Source organism: Narcine bancroftii, chromosome 6 (assembly GCF_036971445.1).
Source record: "Narcine bancroftii isolate sNarBan1 chromosome 6, sNarBan1.hap1, whole genome shotgun sequence".
NCBI lineage: Eukaryota > Metazoa > Chordata > Chondrichthyes > Torpediniformes > Narcinidae > Narcine > Narcine bancroftii.
This window is the reverse complement of record NC_091474.1, coordinates 80,877,157-80,904,649: the sequence shown is the minus strand read 5'-3', so window position 1 is coordinate 80,904,649 and position 27,493 is coordinate 80,877,157. Positions and strand designations below refer to the sequence as shown.

Here is a 27,493-nt window from a genome sequence, read left to right as displayed (position 1 = left end):
CATTTCGTCTCCACAGGTTCCCAGTGCAAAATATTTGATGGCCTGTTTCCTATGGAAACATCTTGGCCTTGGGATGGTGCCTTGTTTATTACTTCACCAAGCTTCATTGAGCTCAAAAGCTCTATATTAGTTCACTTCCACCTATTATCAGAGGTCAAATAAAAATCATCTTGCTAACATTCTGTCAAACTAAAGCCTGATTCCTGACCCGCACAACTGGCAAACAAGGGTATTCTGACATAAAAACACACAGAAATGCTGGAGGAACTTAGCCTGTCTCGCAGCGTACATAGGAGGTAAAGATGTATTACCAACATTTTGGGCCTGAGCCCTTCTTCAGGGAATAAATAAAGAACAGGAAGGTGTCAGAAAAAAGACAAGATTGGCTGGGGGAGGTGTCCAGACCAACAAAAGGTGTTAATTGGATTTGATAAGAGGAGAGGTGTGCATTGGTTTGGGCTCTGTGAAAGGAGACAGTGGAGAGGGTGGGGGGGGGGGGGGGGGGGAGAGAGAGAATGAGACTTAGTTCGGGGAAAGAAGAGGGGAAGGAGGTTTATTGGAAACTTGGTATCTGGTTGGAGAGTGCCCAGACGGAAGTTAAGGTGTTGTTCTTCCAATTTGCGGGTTTGGCAGTGCATGAGACCTTGATCAGACACTTCAGCCAGGGAATGGGATAGGGAATTGAAATGGGCGGCCACTGGGAGATCCATACTATTGGAGCATACAGAGCGGAGGTGTTCAACTAAGTGATCTCCCAGTCTACGCCCAGACTCTCTGATGTAGAGGACACCACAACAAGAGTACTGAATGAAGTCGATGACCCGTGCAGATTCACAAGTGAAGTGTTTCTTCACTTGTTTGGGACCCCGAATGGTGGTGGAGGGAGGATGTGTGGGCAAAAATGAAGCATCTCCTGGGGTTACAGTGGTAGGTGTCAAGGGAAAATTGCTGGGGATGGAGGACATGAAGGGAACGGTCTTCTCTGAGCTTCTTTGAACCTCTTCTTAGAAAATGTCCTCTAAATACCAAAAAAATCAAATCATCTGTCTGCCTCAGCTTTTCTTCCTCCCACCTTCCTGAACAGGTTGCTTTGATCAGCACTGTTTGCTGTGGCTTTCACCTGTTAGCCAGAAGAATGTGAGTTCAAGCCCCACTCCAGAAGCTTGAGCACATTGTCCAAGTTGATAATGGTGGGTGGGCTACCCTGTGGTCAGAGCGGATGGGTTTTGGATAAAATATATTGTCATGAACAAATCATGAAATTCAGTGTTTTTGCGGCAGCATCGTGGTACAAACATGCATATTATCACCATCTTCCAACATCACTATAAAAAAGAACATAATAAAAACAATAATTGTACATGAAAAGTAAGGCCGTGTCTTTGGTTCATTGATCATTCAGGAATCTGATGGCAGCGGGGAAGAAGCTGTCCTTGTGTCGCTGAGTGCTCGTCTTTCAGCTCCTGTACCTTTTTCTTCGATGGTAGCAGAGTGAAGAGGGCTTGGCCTGGGTGATGGGGGTCGTCGAGGTTAGAGGCTGCTTTTTTAAGACACCGCTTCATATCGATGTCCTTGATGGAGTGAAGTCTGGCGCCTGTGATGTCACAGGCCGAGTTAACAACCCTCCGGAGTTTATTTTTGTCCTGAGAGTTGGCCCTTCTATACCAGGCAGAGATGCAGCCAGCCAGAATGCTCTTTATGGTTCACCTGCAGAGGTTTTTGAGAGTCTTCATTGACCTACCGAACCGCCTCAGACACCTCACTAAGTATAGCCGCTGGCGAGCCTTCTTTGTGATTGTGAGGCTCCAGGACAGATCATCAGTGACGTTGACCCCCAGGAATTTGAAGGTGGTTGCAAAAAGTTCCATTTTGACCAAGGTCACTCTGTGCCTTGGCCAATATTTAACTTGACCTATTAATTAACCACTGTGTGCAAACTGTCATCTTACCTGCATTAAACCTATTCTCTGTGAAGTGGGTTGAAACAGCTGTGAAAAGTGCCATATAAATGAAGACCTTCATCACAGCCATTTCTTGAATCTCCTTCTCAGAGAACAAAGACGGTAGGTGAGAGTACGGTCAATTTGGACACACCCTCCTTTTCCTATTGCAACACAGCATCTCTCTATTTCTTGGAGATTTGAGTGTTTTCTCCAGAAATCCATCAGTAAATCTTACCCCTCTCTCATACTTTGGTTCCAGTAACATAGATGGTGTGAAGCTGAGAATACATTGGCCATTGTGTAGATTAATCCTTCCAAGGTGCTGAGGGCAAACCCACACATCTTTAGAGTATTCTGTTGTCATAAGGAGTGTGATTATTTGACAAACTCTCTTCAATTATATTTGCAGAACCTGCCATTTCTTTCATTTTGCAATTTAGATAAGGCTTTAAGCAACACTAAATATAAGCTCTGACTGTCAGATTGTTCTAATCAAGATCAGGGGAAATTTTTAAAAAGGGCACCAGAGTATATTCATGCTCGTTTGACTAAAACAAAGCTCTCAATTATATTTTGTGAACTCCCTGCCACTTTTATTTCCCCTGCATCTGAACCCATTCCCTTCTTCCCTGTGTCATAGAACCATAAAATATAACAGCACAGAAACAGGCCTTTTTGCCCTTGTCTGTTCTGAACTATTTTTCTGCCTAGTCCCACTGACCTGCACCCAGGCCATAGCCCTCCATACTTCTCCTATCCATGTACCTGTCTAAATTCTTCTTGAATGTTAAAATTGAGCCTGCATTCACTACTTCAGCTGGTAGCTCGTTCTGCATTCCCACCCACTCTCTTAGTGAAGAAATGTCTCGGTCGTGCACTTGCCTTCATCGGGAGGAGAGTCCCATTCTGATGTGGAATTTTTTCCTTGAGGAAGGGCTCAGACCTGAAACGTCAGCAATATATCTTTGTCTCCTGTGGGTGCTCAAAAGACCAACTGAGTTCCTCCAGCAATTTTTTTACTAACACCTTTTTTCTGTGGGTCTGTACTTCTCCCCACCCATTCTTAGCTTTTAATTCAGGACCTGCCTTCTTCTTGCTCATTCCTTGAGGAAGGGCTCAGGCCTTTACCTCCTATGGATGCTGCGAGACCGGCTGAGTTCCTCCAGCGTTTTGGTGTTTTTACTTTTCCCATTCCAACTGGCTGGAAAGTCGTGATTCAGAGGTGCTCCCTAAGCTTCCAGCTCCCTCTGCTGCCCTGTGCAACCAAGTACATCACTGCCTGCAAAGAACATAATGTCAGGAATGGAGAGATGAACAAAAGCCAGGAGGGTTGAAGGGGTGAGGCTATGAACTGTGATGACGTTCTTAATTGCCAAGAACCAAATTCAATCCCATGGTCATACTACGACAACGAAAATGGACCTTGATGTCATGCAATCCAATGTTCTAATTAAAGTCAATGGAGGCCAGAATTAGCATGAATACACACTGGTGCCCTTTTCATATTTTTTAAATTTCCCTTGACCTTAATTAGAACAATCTGACAACTCAGTGGTTATATTTATTGTTGCTTAAAGTAAAATGGAGGAAATGGCAGATTCTGCAATTTCAGATCTGTATTGCAATGGGCCAGATCACCTGTGCTGCTCCCTCTCCTGCTCCTGCCCCCCCCCCCACCCAACTCCTGTCCTCAGCACTTACTATTTACTCACCTAATCCCAGACTCAGTTAGAATATAGAACATTACAGCACAGTACAGGCCCTTTGGCCCACGATGTTGTGCCGACCTCCATTTACTTTAAAAGAAACCTTCCCTACCTTATAACCCTCAATTTTTCTTTCATCCATGTGCCTGTCTAAGAATCTCTTAAATGCCCTTGTTATTCCAGGCATCCACAACTGTGTAAAAAAAACTTAGCCTTGATGTCTCTCCTAAACTTTCCTCCCTTCACTTTGTACAGATGCCCTCTGGTGGTTGGTCGTCTCACCTGGGGGAAAAGGTGCTGGCCGTCTATCTTGTCTATGCCTATCATAATCTTGTAAATATCTAGTACAGTGGTTCTCAACCTTTTTTGCCCCAGGCCCTTCTTTAATTTTTCAAAAAATGTACGCCCCACCATTAGCAGAAAAAGGTTATATATTCAAAATAATTTTTAATTAAATCATTTACTGTAAGTGTATTTCAATACAATTAAGGTCAGGAGTACACCGGAACACATCTTTCATATTCAACGACTACTTCAATATGTCAACTATCTCAAACACTTGTCGTCACTTCAGTGGGAACCTTGCTCCTGATGCTGGCTGCAGAGTTTTTTGATTCGAGGGACTAACTTTGTTAGTTTTAAATCTCCATGTTTTGTAATTTCCAGTTACTCATGTAGCAAATCACTAACGGCACTGAAGCCACATTCTACTAAATAAGACAATGGAAAATGTATCAATAGTTCCCTTGCTAAAGTAGTCGAGTTTGGGTATCTCACGTATACCAATAACAGAGCCTCACTGTCCCGTACGGTAGATTCATCCATTTGTATTGAGAATTTTCGTGAATTCAACTTCTCTTTTTTAAATTTTTTTATTTATTTTTCACACTATGAACCACACTGACCAAAATACACACAAACATTTCCCTCTTGAATATACACAGTGTCATTTTCTCCCCTTTTCCCCCCTCCCTCCCTCCCTCCTTCACCCCCCCCCCCCACACCTACTCAATGTTCAACATTAAACCCATTAAACAATGTCGTCACACAATGAAAATAAACAAGAAATTGTGTCTTCTACTTTTACATAGTGGGTCAGTTCATTTCATCTTTTTTTCCTTCTATCATTTTAGGTGGTGGAGGTCCGCGGTAGGACTTCTCTGTTGTGTTCCATGTACGGTTCCCAAATTTGTTCGAATACTGTGATGTTATTTCTTAAATTATATGTTATTTTTTCCAGTGGAATACATTTATTCATTTCTATGTACCCTTGCTGTATTCTCAGGTTATCTTCTAATTTCCAGGTTGACATAATACATTTTTTTGCTACAGCTAAGGCTATCATAATAAATCTTTTGCGCTTCATCCAAATCGAGTCCAAGTTCTTTACTTCTTATATTACTTAGAAGAAAGATCTCTGGATTTTTTGGTATATTGCTTTTTGTGATTTTATTTTCAACTTCTCAATACACTGTTTTTCAACATCTTGGCCCATGTCATCTATTCTGTTGCAAGCAGTACTATCACTCAATGGCATTGCTTGGACATCTTTGTCATCCTTTTGCAGAACTCTTTTGAGAAACAATGATATTGTGGGTTAAATCGGTTCCTCCCCATTCATATGATTCTTCCAATGTTTTGCTATCAGCAGAGAAATTTCAGAGCTATTTTCAAGGGTACAATTCAGGGCTGTAGTTTGCTCAGTGATTTTTTTATCTATTTTTAAAGTTCTCTTTCAGTGATTTGAAATATTCCAATTTTGAATGACATGGTTAGGATGTTTTACCCTCAAATGAGCAAGACAGCCTGATTTCCTTGTTTCATTTGTCAAAGTCTTCTGGCATAATCAGCAAAAAGGTGCATGTTCATCATGTATAAACAGCAGGTATAAACCCAAACTCCACACAACCTAGACTGGTACGAATACTCTGCAACCAGTTTTAAATCTCACCTCCCTTCATTTCCTTTAACACTGTGTTAAAAAAAAAACATGGTGACATTGCTCATTTTGAATATACAACAGCGCGAGCTCCCTGAAACAGATTAATCAATATTTTATTATATCTTAGAATAGAAAAGTAATGAATCAAAGGAAGAAACCTGACCCTAAAGAAAAATGGAAAAAAAAACCTAGCGCAGTTTCTGACATTTTTTTCTTGCAGAGAGGGCATCAAACTGCACTAGTCTCGTGCTTTACTTTCTGAGGTCCCTATTATTTTCCAATTTTTGGCATCCCCCTCCTCAGGCTGGCACCTGAGGAAGACCCCTTCCCCCGCACCTCCCCATCAATATGCTAATGCACAAAGATGCATACAGATACAGGTCTCACTCACTACTAAACTGAAAAAATAAAGGGGTATGGATGGAGACATGATTATTGAAATCATTTGGAATCCTTGTCGCCAATGAGAAAATTTGGAATGGATGATAATATGGCCAGTCAGAGGAAAAAAAATAATGCTAACCAAGGATAACAACAGTTAAAATAAGAAAAACAATGGAGAAGCAACAGAGAAACATTAGAAGAGCAAAAACACGTGATGAAAATAAAAAGAACAAAGTGATTTTTACTGGAAGTTACCACAATTGTGTGGTACTGACAGTGTTACCAAGTCACATCTTTCACACCAACATAACGTGTTTTTTTTCAAACCAACTTTTTAATTATTTCCCAAAATATTCCTACACCCCACCAAAATGTTCTTAGGCCCCATCAAAATGTTCTTAAGCCCCACCAAAATATTCCTACATCCCAGCTTGAGAATCTATGATCTAGTAAGTCACCCCTCATCCTTCACTCCAAAGAGAAAAGCTCCAGCTCAGCTCACCTTGCCTCATAAGACTTCTTTTCTGATCCAGGCAACATCCTGGTAAATCTCCTCTGCACCCTCTCTCTAGCTTCCACATCCTTTCTATAATGAGGTGACCACAATACTCTAAGTGTGGTCTCACCAGAGTTTTATAGAACTGTTACATCACGATTCCTGAACTCAATCCCCTGATGAATGAAACCAAGCATTCTATAGGCTCCTTGATTATCCTTCTGTACAGATCCCAAAAACCAATTACATGCATGGATTGGAGCAATGGGGTGCAGTGATGAAGAAAAAGAAATAGCTACTTAGATTAAAAACTCAACGTTCATGATACAGATGTACAAGGTCATGACTCACGGAACTTCTGTATTCATATTCTCTCTGTATTGCACAGTTTGTTTACATTCGTTATCTGTTTACATGTTTATGCTGTGTACAGTTTATTTTTTTGCACTACCGAATAGTGGTAATTCTGCAGTCCCCGCAGGAAAAAGGAATCTCATAGTTGGATGTGATGTCTTGTTTGTACTCTGACAATAAATCTGAATCCAACAATCTGAAACTTAATCTATGTGGGAATGTGAAGAATAGGATGATGAGAATGAATGCTTAAGGATAAAGGAGGCAACATGTAACAGGAGGGAGAGGAGGTTGGGGAGGTCCTAAATGAATACTTTGCTTCAGTATTCCCCAGAGAAAGGGACCTTGATCAGGGTGAGGTCTGAATAGAATAAGATTGCGTGCTGAAAGATCAAACCAGAAGACTGAGTACAGAGCTAATGATGTGGAGGAACAGAGGGTCCTTGGGGTCCAAATCCACAGATATCTCAAGGTTTCCTTGCAGATTGATAGGATCATTAAGAAGGCCTATAGGATACTGGTCTTCATTAATAGGGGGATTGAATTCAAGATTAGAGGTCATGTTGCATCTCTGGTGAGACCACAGTTAGAGTATTGAGTTAAGTTCTGTTCACCTTATTATAGGAAGGGTGTTGAAGCAATGGAGAGGGTGCAGATGAGATTTACCAGGATGTTTTCTGGATTGTGAGACAAGGTTAGCAGTGCTTGGATTTTTCTCTTTGGAGTGAAGAAGGATGAGAGGAGACTTAAGAGGTCTACAAGATTCTGTGAGGCAGAGATAAGGCTGGTGCCTTTTTCCCAGGGGCAGATATAGCAAACTCCAGAGGTCATCTGTACCAAGTGAAAGAAGGGAAGTTAAGAGGATAAACAATTTTATCAACAGAGAGTTGTGGGTTTTTGGAATGTCTTGCCAGGGGTGATGGTGGAGGCTGAAACAATTGGGGAATTTAAGAGAATCTTAGAAAGCACAGAGATGAAAGAAAAATAGAGGGTTATGAGGTCAGAAGGGTTTCGTATTTTTAGGTAGGAATATACAAAATTGAGGGCTGAAGGGCCTATTCTGTGCTGCAATGTTCTATTATTCATCTCTGAAAGAAACATTGGCAAATAATGATAATTAAAGGAAATACCTTCCATAATTTTGTCTTTCTTTTCCAGAATTTGGCTAGAATTTTTTGGTTTGCCCCAGAACTGAGAGAGGATTTAATGTGCAAATTCATGATCTACTTTGTTTCTCATTTGTCGTTGTCATCAGCGAGATTTGTTTCTAAACCTATTTTACTTTTGCAGCGCGCTGTGGTGGCAGCTCTCTTTGTGTACGACACGGACAGCACCACGAAGTACACGACCACTGTGACACGGAATGATTCATGGATCACAGAGAACTTCCGTGTCAAGTCCACAGCTTTGGAGATCCCTGCCAGTACAGAAAGGCCTGTTCGGGGGACAGTCAACAAATATGGTAAACCCTCGCCAAAAGCCATGAACTGGCCAAAGAGTGGCTGGATATAATAGATGTTAAATTCCAAAATCATGGTAAAGGAGGCTGATGGTGAATAGTTTAGGGCAGTGGTTCTCAATCTTTTACTTTCCACTCATACTACTTTAAGTAATCCCTTACTGACCACACAGCACCTATGGTATCCTATGCATTGGAGCTCTAATAAGGGATTGCTTAAGGCAGGGATGGGCAACCTTTTTAATAAAATTCACATTTCACCTGAAGTAATCCCTATGCCATAAGTGCTTTGTGATTAGTAAGGGATTGCTTCAGGTGAAATGTGAGTGGAAAGAAAAAGGTTTGAAAACCACTGTTTTAATCGTACCTAATTGACTCATTATGTGCATGGTTTCATAACTCCAAAGGAAATGGGCCAATGACAATTTTTCTCAAGCAAAATAGTTCAGTAACGATTGGGTCAAGAGCAGTGGTTCTCAACCATCATTTTTTCATGTATTTTCCACATATCATGTGTAAAAGTCATTTTTGTCCCTGGTTGCTGTCCTGAAGGCCTGAACACTGACTTACCACCCAGTCCCAGCCATCCGAGCACCTGGCACCTTGAACGATGCAGGTATTTATCACGGTCAAAAGTAGTATCCGTGTAAAAGTTGACTCCCAAAATATGACCTAAAAAATTTGTCCCCTGTGATAGTACAGATTCTATCACCAATATGTATATGTACATATGTACCGATGGTAGTGTAGGATGACTGTGATTGGCTGAGAGTGTAGCCACACCTACTGGCAGGTCTTAAAGGATTGCTCCTAGCCAGACCAGGCCATTCTGGACTGGTTGACCTACTTGTGATATGCTCCAGTCTTTTAGTTAATAAAAGCCTTGGTTTGGATCAACAAGTCTTTGGTTCTTTCGTCGTGCATTACCTCCCCAAAACTCGATTATTACACGAGTATGTGCAGTGCACAACATTTGCTTTAGTGTGCCATAAGGCAGATAGCTTCACCTTCAGCATAAACAGCCGGGCGCCTCTTACAGTCATAGAATGAAAAGCAAAAGAGAGTCCCTTCAGAATCGCCAAGTGTCCATGGACTTGCCTCCAGTGCTCCCACAGCCTGCATCAGCAATCTGAGCTCCAGATTTGAACCTCCGACACAATCAGAAAGCCTCCTGATCCCTCGGCTCCCTCTTGTATCCCGATACCTGGTACCCCTTCAGCCAGTCTCCAACGGTCCTCAGTCTGGTGCAAGTTCTTTGACTGCAGTTGCCAGCATCCTGCAGTTTGCTTGGGTTCCTTGCCTTGAGTCACCAACAGCCCGCCGCCTGTGTTCTTCAGCCTCAGAACCCCTCATTGCCTGCTGCCCTGGTCGCTGTCCTGTGGGTTGTCTCCTATGCTTCTCCTTCTCAAACGGATAGTGTTCTTCCTGTTTTATGGTGCCCTGCACCAATCCTCCACTTCCCCAGAGTCTGCAACCCCTCCTAGCTACTGCCATTCATAGACGCTGCCATCTTGGACCCAGACCCCGCGGTTGCAGGATTTTAAAATAAATCACCGTCAGCTCCTTTAGCAGGCTGTACGGAACTGTCAGTAGTCAGACTGGCAGTAGAACCTTGCAGAGGAGTGCTGTGTCCCTGCTCCTTGCTCTCCGTGGGTCTGCATTACTGATAGTGCTGCTGTAGTAGCTGCCATGGCAAAGCCGCCATGTTTTTTTAACAGTGCTAAAGGAAATGAAGGGAGGTGAGTATGTGTGCAGATTTAAAACTGGTTGCAGAGCATCAGTACCAGTGTAGGTTGTGTGGGTTGAGGGGCCTATTTCTCTGTTGTGGACCCAATGTACTTTCCTCTGTTTTATCCAGAGCTGATACTGAAGAGAAGCCTGTCCGTCTCTGAGAACCGATCTTTCAGTTTGGATGTGCTGGTCCAGGACACTGAGTACAGTGGCCCCAACAGTTCCATGATGCTTCATTTCAACATTACGGTGCGGCCCATGGTCATCGAGTTCACCGAGAGAACGTTCTACTTTTCAGTAAACAGGAACGCAGGGCGTTCTGCAAAGGTGATGGCTGATTTGTCTTAATGGCCCTGGTTTCAGCAGGATGAAAGGAAAAACTAGGACAACTGAGGGAATTTGATAGCAATTTGTACCCAGATGAAATATAATATTGGCTGTGTGCAGCCATTAATCTTAGCCTTGAGCTCTGACTCTGCTGTGGAGGACACAGCTTGTAGGTTGTGGCTATTTTTAACAGTGAAGTTACATCCAATTCTCATAAACCAACTTGCATTGAACCACTTCTAGTGTAATGTCTGCAGCATCACTAACTCTAACAGAATGTTCCACCTCCTCCCGATCACCGGTGAAACTTCCCTAATTGCGCATTTATGTCCTACTTGTTTGAGTTAATTACCAGAAAGAATCTTCTGTCCACCTATTCCAATCTTCCAAAAAGAATGATTGGCATTTAATCGTGTTTCGTACAATTTAGGGCACGACTTCACGATTGAAGGGCGTCAATTTAAAACAGATGCGGAGGAATTGCTTTAGCCAGAGAGCGGTGAATTTGCTGCCGCGGGCAGCTGTGAAGGCCAGGTTGTTGGGTGTATAGGCATCTAAAAATGAGAGGGAAACTTGTAATCTGCAGCACCCGTGATTGTAGTAAATGCTGCAGGAATTCGGCTGGTTTTGCACGTCTACAGGAGGTAAAGGTACATAACTGAGATTTTGGACCTGAGCCCTTCTTCAAGATAGAAGCAAAGAGCAGGCAGGTGTCTGAATAAAGACTGGGGAGAGAAAGGGGGAAGAACAGGAGGGTATCTGAATAGTCAGGGAATTAAATGCTGAGGAGTGGGGCTGAGTAGGAGAATGGATCAGCTCATGATGTGGCGGAGCGGACTTGACGGGCGAAATGACCTATTTCTGCTCCTATATGTTATGGTCTTCTGATATTCAGCGAATGCAGTACTTCTGAAGAGCAGTCACTGTTGTTATAAAGAAAACATATGGAGGAATAACCAACATCTGGTCATTTTCACATTCCTGTTTGTTGAATGATGAATATTGATCAGGGCAGGAAGGGTAGCTCCCTGGAGCTGTGGATTTATACCATGGTTTTTTTGTTTACTCCAGCTGGGCGTGCGAGTTAGGCCCATATCACCTGGCTCCACACACAGACTGATACACAAAAGTGCTGGAGAAACTCAGCAGGTCATGCAGTGTTCTATTTGGCAACTACCTGATAAGTTTCTCCAGCACTTTTGTATATGAAACTACAAATCACAACATCTGCAGACTTTCTTGTTTGACTCCACACGTAGATTACATCTTGGGTTCCTAAGGGGACCCAGTCTTTCCCAGGCTACCCCCTTGCTCCTCTATTTAATAAAATACTATAATTTAGAGGTATTGTAGAGTTCTGGATTAGCCAGGGCATTAAAGATTATGGGGAGAAGGCCAGGCAGTGGGGCTGAGTGGAGAAATGGTTCAGATCATGATTAAATGACGGGGAAAACTCAATGAGCTGAATAGCCTGTTTCTGCTCCAATGTCGTAATGTCTCTAAAATACTGAAGTGTTTGATGAGAGATAAATTATATCTGTGGGCTTGATTAGGCCATAGTTGGGCCAAGTTTGTTTGACATTTCCTACATACCCAAGTAGATTGCTACCATTGATGCTGTCTTTGGCATTGTCATCTGCATTTTTTTATATAAGATTTCGGAGCAGAAGTAGACGAATCAGCACATTGAATCTGCTCCACCATCTTATCGTGAGCTGACTCATTCCTCCCCGGCTTTCTCCCCGTAACCCTTGATGCTCTGACTAATCAAATAACTGTCAATCTCTGCCTTAAATACACCCAACAACCTCGCTTCCACAGCCATCTGTGGCCACAAGTTCCACAGACTCACGACCCTCTGGCTAAATAAATTTCTCCTCTGTATGAAATTGTCTCTTTCATCCTAAAATTGTGCCCTCTTGTCCTAGACTCCTCTACCCTGGGAAATAACCTTGGCACACCTGCTCTTGTAGCCTTTTGGCATTCAAAATGTCTCTGAGTCCCCTCTCATCCTCTGTACTTCGAGTACAGTCCAAGAGCTCACAAATATTCCTTATACGCTAACCCTTTCATTCCTAGTATCATTCTAGTAAATCTTCTCTGAAGCCTCTCCAACGTCCTTTTTCAAATAAGGCACTCAAAACTGTATGCAGTTCTCCAAGTGAGGTCTCACCAATGCTCTATAGAGGCTCAACATTACACTTTATATGCTATTCCTGTTGAAATGAAAGCCAACATTGCATTCACCTTCTTCACCACCGGCTCAACCTGAACGTTAACCTTTGAGGTTAACTCGTATATTGAAAAAAAAGCAAGAGTTTGAGCTTTCCAACTCTGAGGAGGGAATGTTGACGAATGTAATGTTAGCCACGGTGCATTTAACTCTCCGTTGTGAATTACAGATTGGAAGAATTTGCATCGCTAACTGTCAGAACTTTCAAGCTCTAAGTATAAATTACACACTGGTGCCGGTGATCCACAGCGAGGAGAATGTCACGCAACAGGACAAGGGCTGTTCATCTATTGTAGAGGTGCTGAAACAAGCAGAAGACATATTTGGGATCATGTATATTAGTGATGTGAAGATGCTAAGAAACAGCACGTGCCACATACTTCACTACATCATCATTGCCAATGAATCACTGAGCAAGGAAGAGGCAAAAGCCGACATCATTGTCACTCTTGAGGGTATATGTGCGTATCAGTGCTTTTTGTTTTGAGCTCCTTTATTACATCTCTTCTGATGTAAGGGCAGATGGGAGAGAAGGGACACGGTGATTGTTGGAATCTAGGGGTTAAAACATTATGAAAGAAATGATTAATTAATAATTTTATATTTACTGCATGGTTCAGGGAAAAAGAGGAATGTGATTAAGTGGCAATCACAGCATGGAGCAAAGTTGGCTGAGCAAAATGGTCTGCTTCCAAATACAGGGAGAGGAAATGCATAAAACGATTTAGCTCAAACTGAAGGGGGTGGTGAGTAGCACAGGAGACACAGGCCAGACCAGAACAAAGAATGGCCTGCAAGAAACAAAGGGAATGGAAAACCAGTCTAGGAGGAAGATTAAGGCATGAGGAGGAGTTAAAGAGAACAGCAGAAATTGGCCAGACAGGAACAGAATGGTGATTAGAAATATCTGGGGATGAATTAATTTCTGATCGAAACAACAGGATAGTCTGGCCTGGAGGATTAAGATGGGAGCGCTACACCCCAGATATCTGCAAAACAGGAGATGACTTGTGATAACCCTTATGCAAAAAGATCTAGCAAAGGAAGACAACTTTTGTTCCGTATGATAATGAAATCTAGCAAAGGAAGCCAACTTTTGTTCTGTATGATAAGGTTGATCTATATAAACTGAGCCAACTGGACAATAGGGGTCAGTCTTGGGGAATAGCTCACTGTGCAGGTGACCTATGAACTAACAACTGACCCAGAGCTCTGTTAAGTTTTATTCTGTGCTGTGTAATAAATTGACTGTTGAACCGAATACCTTCTCCTATCACTTCATTCAAAGAACACGCTGGACTCAGACCATACATAGACTAAATTAAGAGTAAGGTAAAGCCAGAGTCCGACATGATGCTGATCCATGATCGTATGGAATGGCAGAGCAGAAACTAGGGGCCATTTTGCTCAAGACTATTTCCCCCCCCCCCCCCCATCACTGCCCAGCTCTAATCGAAAAAATGGGGGTAGTTTTTAGAACTTAGCAACTGATGGATTGCTCAAGGAGGGAACGGAACTCGCCAGTGTTCTTTCAATACATTAGAGGGCCTGTTTTTGAAAAGAAAAATCCCAGGCATTGCTGGTAAGGGAACTGTTATTTGGCATTTCCCAAATGTTTTGAGAAGGTTTGATGCCACCTTGCAGGTTACAAAATCACTTCAGAAGACAGTGATCAGGCAGGATCAATACTGTGTGCCAGAATCATATATAGACCTGGCCCATGACTGAAAGAAGCACTTCATTTAACTTTCTGCTAATGTATCTGTGTTTTATGTCTGAATGAAGTTAATTTTGTGTAATAATTGCACTTTATAACATGATAATTGAACTTTGATGAAGATCTACCGGGACCAATGCCTGAAGAGGGCGCACAAAATCAGTGAACCGGTGCGGACTCGAAAGGCCAACATGGCCTGTTTCCGCTTTGTAAATGGTTATATGGTTATATGAGTGATATCCACCCCTGAAGAATCCACAGTCCAACAATTCACCTTGGCCCCAACCAACACCATTTTATTTTTTTTAATTTTTAAACTGACTTCAAATTTTTGGGCAATTGTCATAGGATTTGAACTCATTGCCCCTGGATGATTAACTCAGGAATCTGGATTCTGAGCACTGGTTCCCTAACTGTATTCAAACTAGTTTTGGGAGAGCTACTTTAACGCACTAAGCTTCCTTATGACCTAGCGAAATAATTCAGACTAATTAGGATATTATCATCCGATTGTATCAGTACAACCCAATGAAATGGTGTTCTGCGGTCCACAGCATTTGGCATTCTCAATACCTGTGGGAAGAAGCTGCTCCTCAGTCCTGGTGGTTCTAGTTCAAATATTTTTCTCTCGATACAAGCAGCTGGAAGATGCTACATGCTGGGTGATAGGGGAACCTCGCTGATTTTAAGAGCCTTCTTTAAACAACGTTCCTGGTAAATTTCATCGATGGTGGTGGGTTGGGGGGAGGGGTGGGAAGGAGGGAAACCCCAGTAATCCTCTCAGCCATGTTTATGGTCTTGTGGATTGATCTCCAAACCAATGCTCTAAAATGTAATTTTACCTAATTGACTCGTTATGTGCACGGTTTCATAACTCCCAAAGGAAATTGGCCAATGACCATTTTTCTCAAGCATAATATTTCAGTAACATTTGGGTCTAGAGCAGTGATCCTCAACCTTCTCTTCCCACTCACAGACCACCTTAATCAACCCCTTACCAATCACAGAGAGATCACTTAAGGTGGAATGTGAGATTAGGGGGATCTTTTTTATGAATCAAAAGGTTAACCCTTGGGTTCGTACACTCCAGAGCAAAAGGTACCTCCCTTTGTGATTCTGTAAAAACCAATGCAGCAGAATGTTCTCAGCACATTTCTCATGTACCTCTGACATGTTGGTGCCTGCCAGTGGAAGGAAAATCGGAATGGAATAAATGCTGCCAAGGATGAAAACTGAATTCCTCCTCCAGTTCTCTCCCTCTTACCGGATTTTTTAATTCATCATGCAAAATGATTATTAACAGATAACTTTATAATAGCAAAGGATAGTATTTCTGTACATGTCTGAGAAGAAGGTAAATCTCTGAAATTCTCCACACCGAAGGATTGTGGAAGCTAGTATTGAAGTAATTACAGAAGACAGATTGATTTTTGAAAGATAGGTGTGATGATAGAGTGTTAGTGATAATCCTGACCACTAGAGGGAGTCAGAGATGAGTTGTTGCAGCTAGGAGTAGATTCAAAATGGATGCCTCCATGAGGTTGTGAGTGCTTTAGCTAATAAAACATAGTTATAAAAGAATGCAAGTTTCTTTATTGCTTAAAAGAAACATCACAGTTGGGAATTGAGGGGCTTGAGAAATTGGCAAACAAGAAGAGTTGAGACCTGGTTGAAGATGATTATACTGAAAAGCAGGACACACTTGAAGGGCCAAATGGCCAATTCCTCCCCTTAATTTCATGTGTACTTCTCTGTCTTCATATGAACATGAAAAAAGTTTTGGCCATTTTGTTTTTCACAAGGTGCACTGACTTGGCCTAACTTCACTATTGCTATTTTGAGATCAGTTTCTGTCTTGACTTGGATGTGATTCACTCCTCTGCTGCTTGTGACCAGAAATGTCCTAATTTAATATTGTCCAATAACAACCTGTCTGATGTTTCATACAGCACGCAAAGGAGGATTTGAACGAAGGATGAAGTGCATGGAGTTAACACATGTTCCTTCTTCTTAGACAAGGACAGAAACAATAATTGCCCCAAAATCTGTGCCACAAATAAGCAGCGCTCAGAGTGTGAGGAATGTGGAGGACTTGGAACGTTAAATGGGAGATGTCAGTGGCGACAGGGCTACGAAAAGGGTAAGAATGTTCAGTAATCATTCCACCCAATAGTTCTTCTTCATGGCATACAAGTTCATGTTGATTTCTCAAATGTACAAGCACAACCTGACAACACACATAAATGAATCATATGCATAGTACTTATTTACAAATATTAAAATAAATATTATTGCTAAATAAATAGTTGTGTCACAGAGGGTTTGTATGAGCAGTTCATCAGACTCACTGCCCATGGGAAGAAGCTGTTCCTCACCCTGGTGGAGCTGGCTCTGATAAGCCTGTATTTCTTCCCCAATGGGAGCAGCTGAAAGATGCTGTGTGCAGAGTGAAAGGGGTCCTCAGTGATTTTGCTTGCCCTGTTCAGACAATGATGTTGGTAAATCCCATTGAAATGCCGGGAGTCTTGTGGTCCTGTGGATTGACCTCTGATCTGATGCTCTGCACCAACCATACCACAATGTGATGGTGCTGGCCAGAACACTCCTGATAAACATACCACTTGCTTTTGAAAGAACGATAAGGATTCATGTCTGGGTGAATCAATATTTAAAATCACTTGATGTTTTCACATCTCAGCAATGAGTGAATTATTGATCAGCAGGCCATGAACATTTTGAAAGGTGGAAGACAGAGCAATTGATCCACGACCTCCTGATTTTTTTCTAGACAGTGTTTTGCCAATTATTTGAAAGGCAGATGTACCATATGATAATTATTAGTTAACATTATGAGGTTCTACTTTCTCAAACTATTCCAAGAGCGATCATGTTTAAAAAAAAACATGTTTCCCAAACCTCTTCTAAATTTTCCTGATCCGTATATCCCATAAGTCCACAAAGTGTTCAAGATTTATCAACAGGAAGATTGACTTCAGAGGTGGAAACAGCTTTGATCCAATTTGGTTCCACCTAGTCCAAGCAATGAGCTTTAATTAAGAGAGGTTTGGACTCTCTTTGAGGGATCCCTGCCTCTGAGTAGAAAGGTTGGGTGTTGTTAATGGTAATATTTCACCACTGAGAGAGAGAGAGGAGGGATGCACTTTTAGTAGTGTTGTCTGATCTGAGACAATGAACAGGAGATATTCCGTGACAGGATTTGTTCTGGATGTGCAACCAGAATTGCCTCCATTAGTACCACCAGAAAACTATCTTGTGTGTGATTTTGCTGTGTACAAATGTTTCCATGTAGCCAGAATAGCACAAAGTGCGCATGACTTTACAAAGTTTTTTTTAGACGTGATGATCTCGTTGAATGGTGGAGCAGGCTCGAAGGGTCGAATGACCTACTCCTGCTCCTATCTTCTATGTTTCTATGTTTCTATGACAAACATGACAGATGAAACTGGTTTGAATACATGAGGTGGAATGGGGAAAAAGAACATATTTGTAGGGTAGGTGAAGAAAGTTGAGACAGACATGGAGCTAGAATGGCCTATTACGATATAACTACCATGCAAGTCAACCCATCTCTGAAAATTGCTTAGAACCCAGCTGCATATTAGAGAAGGCTCGCCTTGGTAGATGTGTTTTTAATTGATTTATTTTTTTTCCTGCAGGAATATCCAAAAACTACTCTACCTGCTCACCAGATCTGTCCAGCTGCCCTGATGGATATTGTGACGTGGTGGAGCAGAAGAAGAGCACATGTCCACAGGACTGTATCGGTATGTAACCAGAACCCCCTGCGCTGCATTCTAGATTTCCAGCAGGTCGCTAGAAAGAGCAAATAGAAATTGAATTGTTTACTCAGACAAACCTGGCTGGCTTTCAGTTCTATTCAAACTCTGGATCCATAGAAACATAGAACACTAAAGCACAGAAACAAGCCCTTCAGCCCTTCTAGCCTGTGCTGAATAATTATTCTGCCTAGTCCCACTGACTTGCAGCTGGACCTTGCCCCTCCCATTACATGTGCCTGTCCACATTTTTCTTAAATGTCAAAATTGACCCTTCCTATACCAATTCAGCTGGCAGCTTGTTCCACACTCCTTTCACTCTCTGTATGAAGAAGTTATTTTTGGAGATCTTTGGCTGTCATGTTTTGTAGTTCCTAGAATCATCGACCTTGGAAACAGTTGAAATGAAAGGAGTACCTTTAGAACTAACCACGTTTCTGAACTTTATCTTTTTCCTAAGCAACCAACAAATTGTTGAACTGCAGTTTGGGGCAATCCATCTCTTTGTTTATTTGTTGCCCCCTGTAACCCCACAACAGTTGTATGTAGAGAATGGGAGGGATTGTGCTTGAGCTTTGTATCACTGCCATTCCTGCTTTGAGTCGTACATTCAGACAAAAAAAGACCATCCTGTCATATCTGGCTTGCCTCTGTGCTACAATACAGAATGGGAGCTTGACGGGATGGTGAAATTAGGACTGCGGTCAACTTCCTTTCACAAGTAAAACTGAGTTCTCATGGCAATAATATCTGTGCTCATTAACCTATCTTGTGTGTTCTTTTTAATGATTTACTTAGAATGGGACAAAGTTGTTGGTGGATTTGAACCCGGAGAGCTGGGAGGAATTAAAGGAGGCTTTGGAACTTGTGTCTGCTACTCTGATAGCAAATGCATTTGCCAAAAGGAGGAGTTTGTTGGTACGTTTATTATGTTATTTTCTGCACTGTAGCCAATAAGGAGTAAAATTTTCAAACTGTGAAGCACTGAGGTCTCACCCAGTGGTTTGAGGTATCACAAAATACCTGGGAGATGATGATTGGATCATTCTTGAATGTGGATGGGGCACTGATGTATTTTCTATTACAATAGAACCAATGGGAACTGAGGCTCTAATTCACAAGTGAAAACACAAAAAGCTGGAGAAACTCAGCAGATCAAACAGTGTCCTTTATGTAGCAAAGGTAAAAATGCATAACCGACATTCACAAGTATTCAATTAATTGTAGATAAACAGCACTTCTGGCCCAAAAGCCTATGCCACCCAAGTACCCCAATTAGCCTGCAACACACGTACTTTTTTGAAGGGTGAGTGGGAGGAAACCAGAGTGCCCGGAGGAAACTCACATACCCCTTTGACACAGCGATCCCTTTTAATTGACGTGTGAACGACCCGTGTTTAAAACCAGATTGGGTCGTTCACACTGAACCAAGAAAAGCCGGGTGAGTGCGACCTATTACATAGGAACCCAACATCCCGTTGCAAAAGGAGGCGGAACCTGCAGCATTCCAGCATTGACGTCCCGGCAGGGCAGGTAAGACTTTTACACAGGAGTCGATGCGAAACTACCCACCTTGGCAAGTGATTAACAGGATGAAAATGACCCACCCCCACCCCCCCCCAATCCTGCATTCGTCATGTTCACCCAGGTAAGTGAAGTGGTTAAAAGGCGGTGAATTCCCATCTTTTAAGTGTAATATACATGGAGAGGATGTGAAAACTCCTTGCAAGCACCACTGAGTGAGAAATGATAGGAGACAGCATCACATTCCAACCCACTACATGATGCGACTTTGTACCCCACCCTTCCCAATCACCAATACTGACCACTCCTGGAGGACCCAATGGGATGCTGAGGTAAATTGCCTTCCGTTTAATCCCTAGTCTAAAGAATGTTACCTCCACAAAGCAATGCTCTCTCAGTATAGCACTGAGGTATTAGCATCAACCCACCTCAGGAACTCCAAAAGTTGATTCAGATGCTTTCTTGTGAAACAGAAGGAGTTCCTTCAGCTCATCAGGTCTCAGAGCACTCCATTAGACCATAAGACATAGGGGCAGAAATAGGCTATTCAGCTCATCAAGTCTGTCCTGCCCACTACCCCCTCTGCCTGGCCTTCCCTCCACATTTGATACCATGGCTAATTAAAAGCCTATCAATCTCTGCCTTAAATACACTCAATGACCTGTCCTCCACATCTGCCTGTGGAAACAAATTCCATGGATTCACCATCCTTTGGCTAAAGAAATTCCCCTGCATTGCTGTTCTAACTGGATGGCCTTCAGTCCTGAATTTAATTATAAGTTAGGTATACAGCACTATAACAGGCGAATTTGGCCCATTGAGTCCGTGCTGCCCATTTTACACCCCATTAACCTACACCCTGGTACGTTTTTGATGGGCGGGAGGAAACCAGAGATCCCGGGAAAACCCACGCAGACATGGGGAGAATGTACAAACTCCTTACAGACTGCGTGGGATTCGAACCCAGGTATGGTCCCAATTGCTGGTGCTGTAAAGGCTTTGTGCTAATCACTACACCAGCCGTGCCCTCTCTTCCTAGACTCTCCCACAATGGGAAACCACCTTTCTGCACCTATTCTGTCCAATTTTTCAGCTTTCAAAATGTTTCAACGAAACACTCCCAATCCTCTATTAATTTTTCTCCATTCCATTCCATGACCCACCTGCAGATGCTAACAATCTCCTACACATATGGAGCAATTTACCCGCTGCCAATTAGCAACACATAAATGACCATGCCTTTGGGATGTGAAAGGAAAGCAGAGCATGCTTGAGAAGCTGACACAAGCACAGAGAGAACTTGCAAACTCTGCAGGAGGTCACTGGATCTGCTGGGCAACAGTTCTCTGGTGGAGATCCGTGGAGAAAGTTTGTCATTATATCCTGACTAGAGTTAAATGAGTGACAAGGTTGGAGGAAGGAACCACTTCTCTCTAAGGTTCTTGGTATTGTTCTGCAGAAAGGTGCATTGATGTTAATCATCCTGGTTGAACCATCATGGATTTTCTGTTCCATTTCATTCACAGAGCTGGTTTGCGATGATCTGTGTAAAACCATTATTGCAGCTGCGGTGTTGTTGTCCTTCATCCTGTCTGTGCTGCTCTCTTCCTATTTCATTCATCGATACCATAAAACCACTCCCAAGCCCCCCATCGCCTCCGCAGAAATGACCTTCAGGAGGCCAGCTCAGGCTTATCCAATCAGCTACTCCTCCAATAATATCCGGAGGCCTTCTGTAGATTCCATGGAAAATCAAGTGGCTGTGGATTCCTTCAAGATACCAGTGAGTGGCATTTTGTTGCATTTTCTACTTAGTTCTTTAAGGATCAGTGTTATGGAAAAAGATCTTATGCAAACATTGCACATTTATATCAAAAGCTTTAGACAAAATCAGTAAATACCTGTGTCTGTTTATTTACTTACTAACATTAAAACATAAGGAATAAAAAACAGAGAATACTGGAAAGACTCTACTGGTCAGGTAGCATCTATGGAGAGATTATTGGTTACTGTTTAAAAAATGACAGGAGTTGAGTGCGTTTGAATTGCAGTAAAGATAGAAGAGTGGAAAGAACAAAGCAAATAAGACTGAGAGGGAATTGAATGATGCCATGTGACGATGGTGCCGTTGAGAGAGGATTTGTTGATCACAACTGATTTATCTGGAGGGGAGAGGGAGAGAGAGAAAGCTGAGCTGTGAGAAATAAATGTCTGCTGAAAATATTCCATAGGTCGGGCAGCATCGATCGAGGGAAAGAAACACAATTATTGCCACCAGCAGGTGCACTTTTATCAGAACTGTCTGGTTCTGAACAAACTGGAAAGGCTGGTTATATGAATTTTAAAAAATTTAAATTTAGACATAAAGCACGTTAACAGGCTATTCCAGCCCATGAGTCCGTGCCACCAAATTACACCCATTAACCTACACTCCCGGAACATTTTGAACAGCGGGAAGAAACCAGAGTTCCCGTTTATATATTTAAAAAACCAAGCAGACAAAGGGAGAATGTACCAACTCCTTACAGACAGCGCCGGATTCAAACCTCAGTCCAGTCCCAATTGCTGGCGCTGTAAAGGTGTTGCGCCAACCATGCTGCCAAAGTTACTGTTAATTCCTGAAGGCTGATATGGGCCAGGCAGGTCAGATGTTGATATGGTCAACATCAATGGAAATGTGTAAGAAGTGAAATCTAACTCAGTTTGGAATTAAAGTGGTAGCAACCGGAAGAATCTCTCTCCAAGGTTGCTACTTGACTTGCTAAATATTTATTGCCTTTTCTGTTTACAGACAGACAGCATTTGTTGTGGTCCTGTCTCTCACAGTTACAGCAATGTTTTTTTCTCTTTTACTTTCATTGCCTTTCACGTCTTTTGACTTGCATTTCATCCAGACGAATCTGTTACAATCATCTTCACGCCATTTCTCAGCCAGCGCTGGCAGCCTTTGTTATTCTGTCTTATTTGGTCTTGACCCTATTAGCGACATCCCCTTTGTTCTCTCGACCTCTCTGCAACTGAAAATGTATTTTTCATAGTTTTGATGAAAGGTCATCAATCTGGATGTAAACTCCAATCTCCAACCCACTCTGTCCCTGTTCCTAGTGAATATTTCCAATCCTTTCAGGTTTTTTTTTTCCCAAGACTTCCATAATCGGCATTTGTCTTGGCTTTTCATTACAGGGTGGGTCATTTGAAACTTCTGCTAACTTCAACCGCAAAAGCATTACTTCACTCCTCTATCTCTCAATTCCCTGATGGCAACCTTGAAAATACTCAACCATTCAGCATCCAGAGCTCTTTGGGTTAGCAAGTTCTGAAGCTTCACAAACATTGGATTGAAGGAATTCCACTTCTTCTCCATCTTCAGTAGGCTAACCAAGTTTAAATCAAATGACCCAGTGGTTTTCTGTGTTCCATCCAGTGTGTACATCCAATTAAATAAATGGGCCAGAGCATACAGAACAACGCATGACGTGCCAACTTATAAAAACCTACTCAACAATCTAAACTAGCCCTGCGCTGCCCCTGCGCCCACCCCCCACCACGGGGGCCACAACACATTAAAGTAAAAACCTTATTTTCTTTTCACCTCACGTAACATAAATATTTTTAATCTAGTTGATAGGAAAGAAATACAGAAGAAACCAAAACTTGACTGCTTCGCAGATAACAGGGCCCGTAAACTTTGAGCAGTGTCTTGGGGAGTGGGGGGGGGGGGGGGTGGGTGGGAGGGGAAATAGCAAAAGAAAGGTTGGGAATGGCTGCTCTAAACCCTCACACCCATAACCATCCATGTGCTTTTCTAAGATTCTTTTAAATATCCCCAATGCACCACCCCTGGCAATGCATTCCAGGCATCCACTACTCTGTGTGCAAAAATAAACTTATGCTTGACGTCTCCCCTAAACTTTCCTCCCCTCTCCTTAAAAATATGACCTCTGGTATTTGCTGCAGTGACCCCTGGAAAAAGATGATGGCTGTCCACCCTATGCCTCTCATAATCTTGTCTCTTTCTCTTTGGCTTGGCTTCGCGGACGAAGATTTATGGAGGGGTAATGGCCACGTCAGCTGCAGGCTCGTTTGTGGCTGACAAGTCCGATGCGGGACAGGCAGAGATGGTTGCAGCAGTTGCAAGGGAAAATTGGTTGGTTGGGGTTGGGTTTTGGGTTTTTCCTCCTTTGTCTTTTGTCAGTGAGGTGGGCTCTGCGGTCTTCTTCAAAGGAGGTTGCTGCCCGCCGAACTGTGAGGCGCCAAGATGCACGGTTTGAGGTGAGATCAGCCCACTAGCGGTGGTCAATGGGGCAGGCACCAAGAGATTTCTTTAGGCAGTCCTTGTACCTCTTCTTTGGTGCACCTCTGTCACGGTGGCCAGTGGAGAGCTCGCCATATAACACGATCTTGGGAAGGCGATGGTCCTCCATTCTGGAGACGAGACCTACCCAGTGCAGTTGGATCTTCAGCAGTGTGGATTCGATGCTGTCGGCCTCTGCCATCTCGAGTACTTCGATGTTGGAGATCCTCCAATGAATGTTGAGGATGGAGCGGAGACAACGCTGGTGGAAGCGTTCTAGGAGCCGTAGGTGATGCCGGTAGAGGACCCATGATTCGGAGCCAAACAGGTGTGTGGGTATGACAACGGCTCTGTATACGCTAATCTTTGTGAGGTTTTTCAGCTGGTTGTTTTTCCAGACTCTTTTGTGTAGTCTTCCAAAGGCGCTATTTGCCTTGGTGAGTCTGTTGTCTATCTCATTGTCGATCCTTGCATCCGATGAAATGGTGCAGCCGAGATAGGTAAACTGGTTGACCGTTTTGTGTTTTGTGTGCCCGATGGAGATGTGGGGGGGCTGGTAGTCATGGTGGGGAGCTGGCTGATGGAGGACCTCAGTTTTCTTCAGGTTGACTTCCAGGCTAAACATTTTGGCAGTTTCCGCAAAAAATGACGTCAAGCACTGAAGAGCTGGCTCTGAATGGGCAACTAAAGCGGCATCGTCTGCAAGGAGTAGTTCACGGACAAGTTGCTCTTGTGTCTTGGTGTGGGCTTGCAGGCGCCTCAGATTGAAGAGACTGCCATCTGTGCGGTACCGGATGTAAACAGTGTCTTCATTGTTGAGGTCTTTCATGGCTTGTTTCAGCATCATGCTGAAGAAGATTGAATAGAGGGTTGGTGCGAGAACGCAGCCTTGTTTCACGCCATTGTTAATGGAGAAGGGTTTAGAGAGCTCATTGCTGTATCTGACCCAACCTTGTTGGGTTTTTGTGCAGTTGGATAACCATGTTGAGGAAATTTGGGGGGCATCCGAGGCGCTCTTGTATTTGCCAAAGCCCTTTCCTGCTCATGGTGTCGAAGGCTTTGGTGAGGTCAACAAAGGTGATGTAGAGTCCTTTGTTTTGTTCTCTGCACTTTTCTTGGAGCTGTCTGAGGGCAAAGACCATGTCAGTAGTTCCTCTGTTTGCGCGAAAGCCGCACTGTGATTCTGGGAGAACATTTTTGGCAACACTAGGTATTATTCTATTTAGGAGAATCCTAGCGAAGATTTTGCCTACAATGGAGAGCAGCGTGATTCCCCTGTAGTTTGAGCAGTCTGATTTCTCGCCTTTTTTTTTGTACAGGGTGATGATGATGGCATCACAAAGGTCCTGAGGCAGCTTTCCTTTGTCCCAGCAGAGCTTGAAAAACTCATGCAGTTTGGCATGCAGAGTTTTGCCGCCAGCCTTCCAGACCTCTGGGGGGATTCCATCCATACCTGCTGCTTTGCCACTTTTCAGTTGTTCAATTGCCTTATATGTCTCTTCCCGGGTGAGGACCTCATCCAGCTCTAGCCTTAAGAGCTGTTGAGGGAGCTGGAGCAGGGCAGAATCTTGTAGACTTCCATTAACTCACCTCTCATCCTTTCCTTCAAAGATAAAAGCTCTAGCTCTGTTAACCTTGCCTCATCAGACACATTCTCCAATCCAGGCAACATCCTGTTAAATCCCATGTGCACCCTTTCAAAGCTTCCATGTCCTTCCTGTAATGAGGTGACCAGAACTGAACAAAATATTCTAAGGGAAACATGAGAGTCTGCAGACACTGTGATTGTAGTAAAAACACACCAAAAATGCTGGAGGATCTCAGCTGGTCTCGCAGCATCCATCGGCGATAAAGACGTTTTGGTCTGAGCCCTTCTTCAAGGAATAAGTAAAGAAAAAACAAGAAATATCAGAATGGATACAGTGCTGGCTGGGAGAGGAGTCCAAGAGGAGTCCAGACTAACAAAAAGTATTAATTTGATATCATAAGGGGAGAGGTGAGAATTGATCTTGTCTGTTTGAAAGGAGACAGAGGGAAAAAGGAGAGAGACTAAACTGTTTGAAGACTATGGGGGTGGGGGGGGGTTTAACAAAAGCCCGAGAAGTCAATGTTAATGCCATCCAGTTGGAGGGTGCCCAGATGGAAGATGAGGTGTTGTCCTTCAACTTGCGGGTGGTCTTAATCTGGCAGTGCATGAGACCAATGACATACATGTCAGCAAGGGAATGGGAATTGAAATGGGTGGCTACTGGGAGATCCAGGCTATTGTGGCAAACAGAGCTGAGGGTCTCAACGTTGCGACCTCCAAGGCTGCGCCCAGTCTCTCCGATGTAGAGGAGACCACTACATCCAAATGTGGCCTGGGGTACAATAATCTAAGAGTGGTCTAACCAGAATTTTATAGAGCTGTAACGTCACCTCAGGCAAACATGAATTTCAAGTGTCTGAATCGAGCTCACCTATACCGAACCATGCACAAGAGGTTCGATGAGGGCCCGTTCATTTCTGCTAAATTAGGCAGCGAGCCAGTGGGGGGAGAAACAGCAATTCCCTGATATCTGTGTTAACTCGAGTGCTGAAATTACATAACGTCTGTCAATTTCATGGAGGTTGTTGACTATCCTGCCATTAATACAGGAGTAAAATCTGGGGCATCCTTGCCAAATAGGCGATCATTTCTATCTATGTGTTGTACATCATCTTCACATAGGGCATAATTTCCATTTGTTCACATCAGGCATATGAAAAAGGTGATAACCCACAAGGGATATAATTTAAGATTAAATTGTTCATGCACTTTATCTGTGAGATAATATTTCAAGTTGTGGATTTTTTAAAATTAGTGATCACAAATATTTCATGAGGGGACTTGGATTGTATTCTATTTTATGTGGCTGTGTGTCTTTCTCCATGGCAGGAAGATCCCAAGTGGGAGTTTGCAAGGAAGAATCTAGTTCTGGGGAAAACTCTTGGGGAAGGAGAGTTTGGGAAAGTTGTGAAGGCCACAGCATTCAAACTCAAGAGCAAAGCAGGCTACACCACCGTGGCTGTCAAGATGTTAAAAGGTTAGACTGAATGTCTTCCATGTTTTATTGTGACGAGCAAATTTTGTAACCTCATACGGCTGCCACTGAATGGCTTTTGCTGCCAATGCAAAAGAAACTTTTACAATTGCTAATTATCATTGGTATAATAGAGAATCCTGATTGCAGACATAACTTCAGACTCGATTGGTACTTCACCAGAAATCCAGCCTGCTTTTCAGTCAGTGTCCTGAACCCAAGTACATCTTTACAAATCTATTAATAAGATGTAGAACTATTGAATGACATGTCTGGGAAAGAGAGCAGGTACTGATTTCCATCAGTACTCGAGCACCTCAGGGCCCCCTGCTCTACTTGTTATACACCTATGACTGTGTGGCTAGGTATGACCACAACTCCATCTACAAATTCGCTGACGATACCATGGTAGTGGACTGTATAAAAAGAGACGATGAGTTAGTATATGGGAGGGAGAATTTGGCGGAGTGGTGCACTAACAACAACTTTGCACTCAATCGCACCAAAACCAAGGAGCTGATTGC

General features: G+C 43.0%; 1 protein-coding gene across 2 annotated transcripts in view; it reads left to right on the top strand.

The window, feature by feature from the left end:
* Positions 1 to 27,493, top strand: part of ret (ret proto-oncogene receptor tyrosine kinase) — a 121,854-nt gene that overhangs the window by 76,392 nt on the left and 17,969 nt on the right. For both annotated transcript variants that reach the window (XM_069885504.1, XM_069885505.1), the window contains 8 exons: positions 8,116 to 8,287; positions 10,143 to 10,342; positions 12,745 to 13,036; positions 16,307 to 16,432; positions 17,970 to 18,077; positions 18,888 to 19,007; positions 21,140 to 21,396; positions 26,825 to 26,972. In XM_069885504.1, the coding sequence (XP_069741605.1) occupies positions 8,116 to 8,287; positions 10,143 to 10,342; positions 12,745 to 13,036; positions 16,307 to 16,432; positions 17,970 to 18,077; positions 18,888 to 19,007; positions 21,140 to 21,396; positions 26,825 to 26,972 (1,423 nt within the window). The remainder of the gene's footprint in view (positions 1 to 8,115; positions 8,288 to 10,142; positions 10,343 to 12,744; positions 13,037 to 16,306; positions 16,433 to 17,969; positions 18,078 to 18,887; positions 19,008 to 21,139; positions 21,397 to 26,824; positions 26,973 to 27,493) is intronic.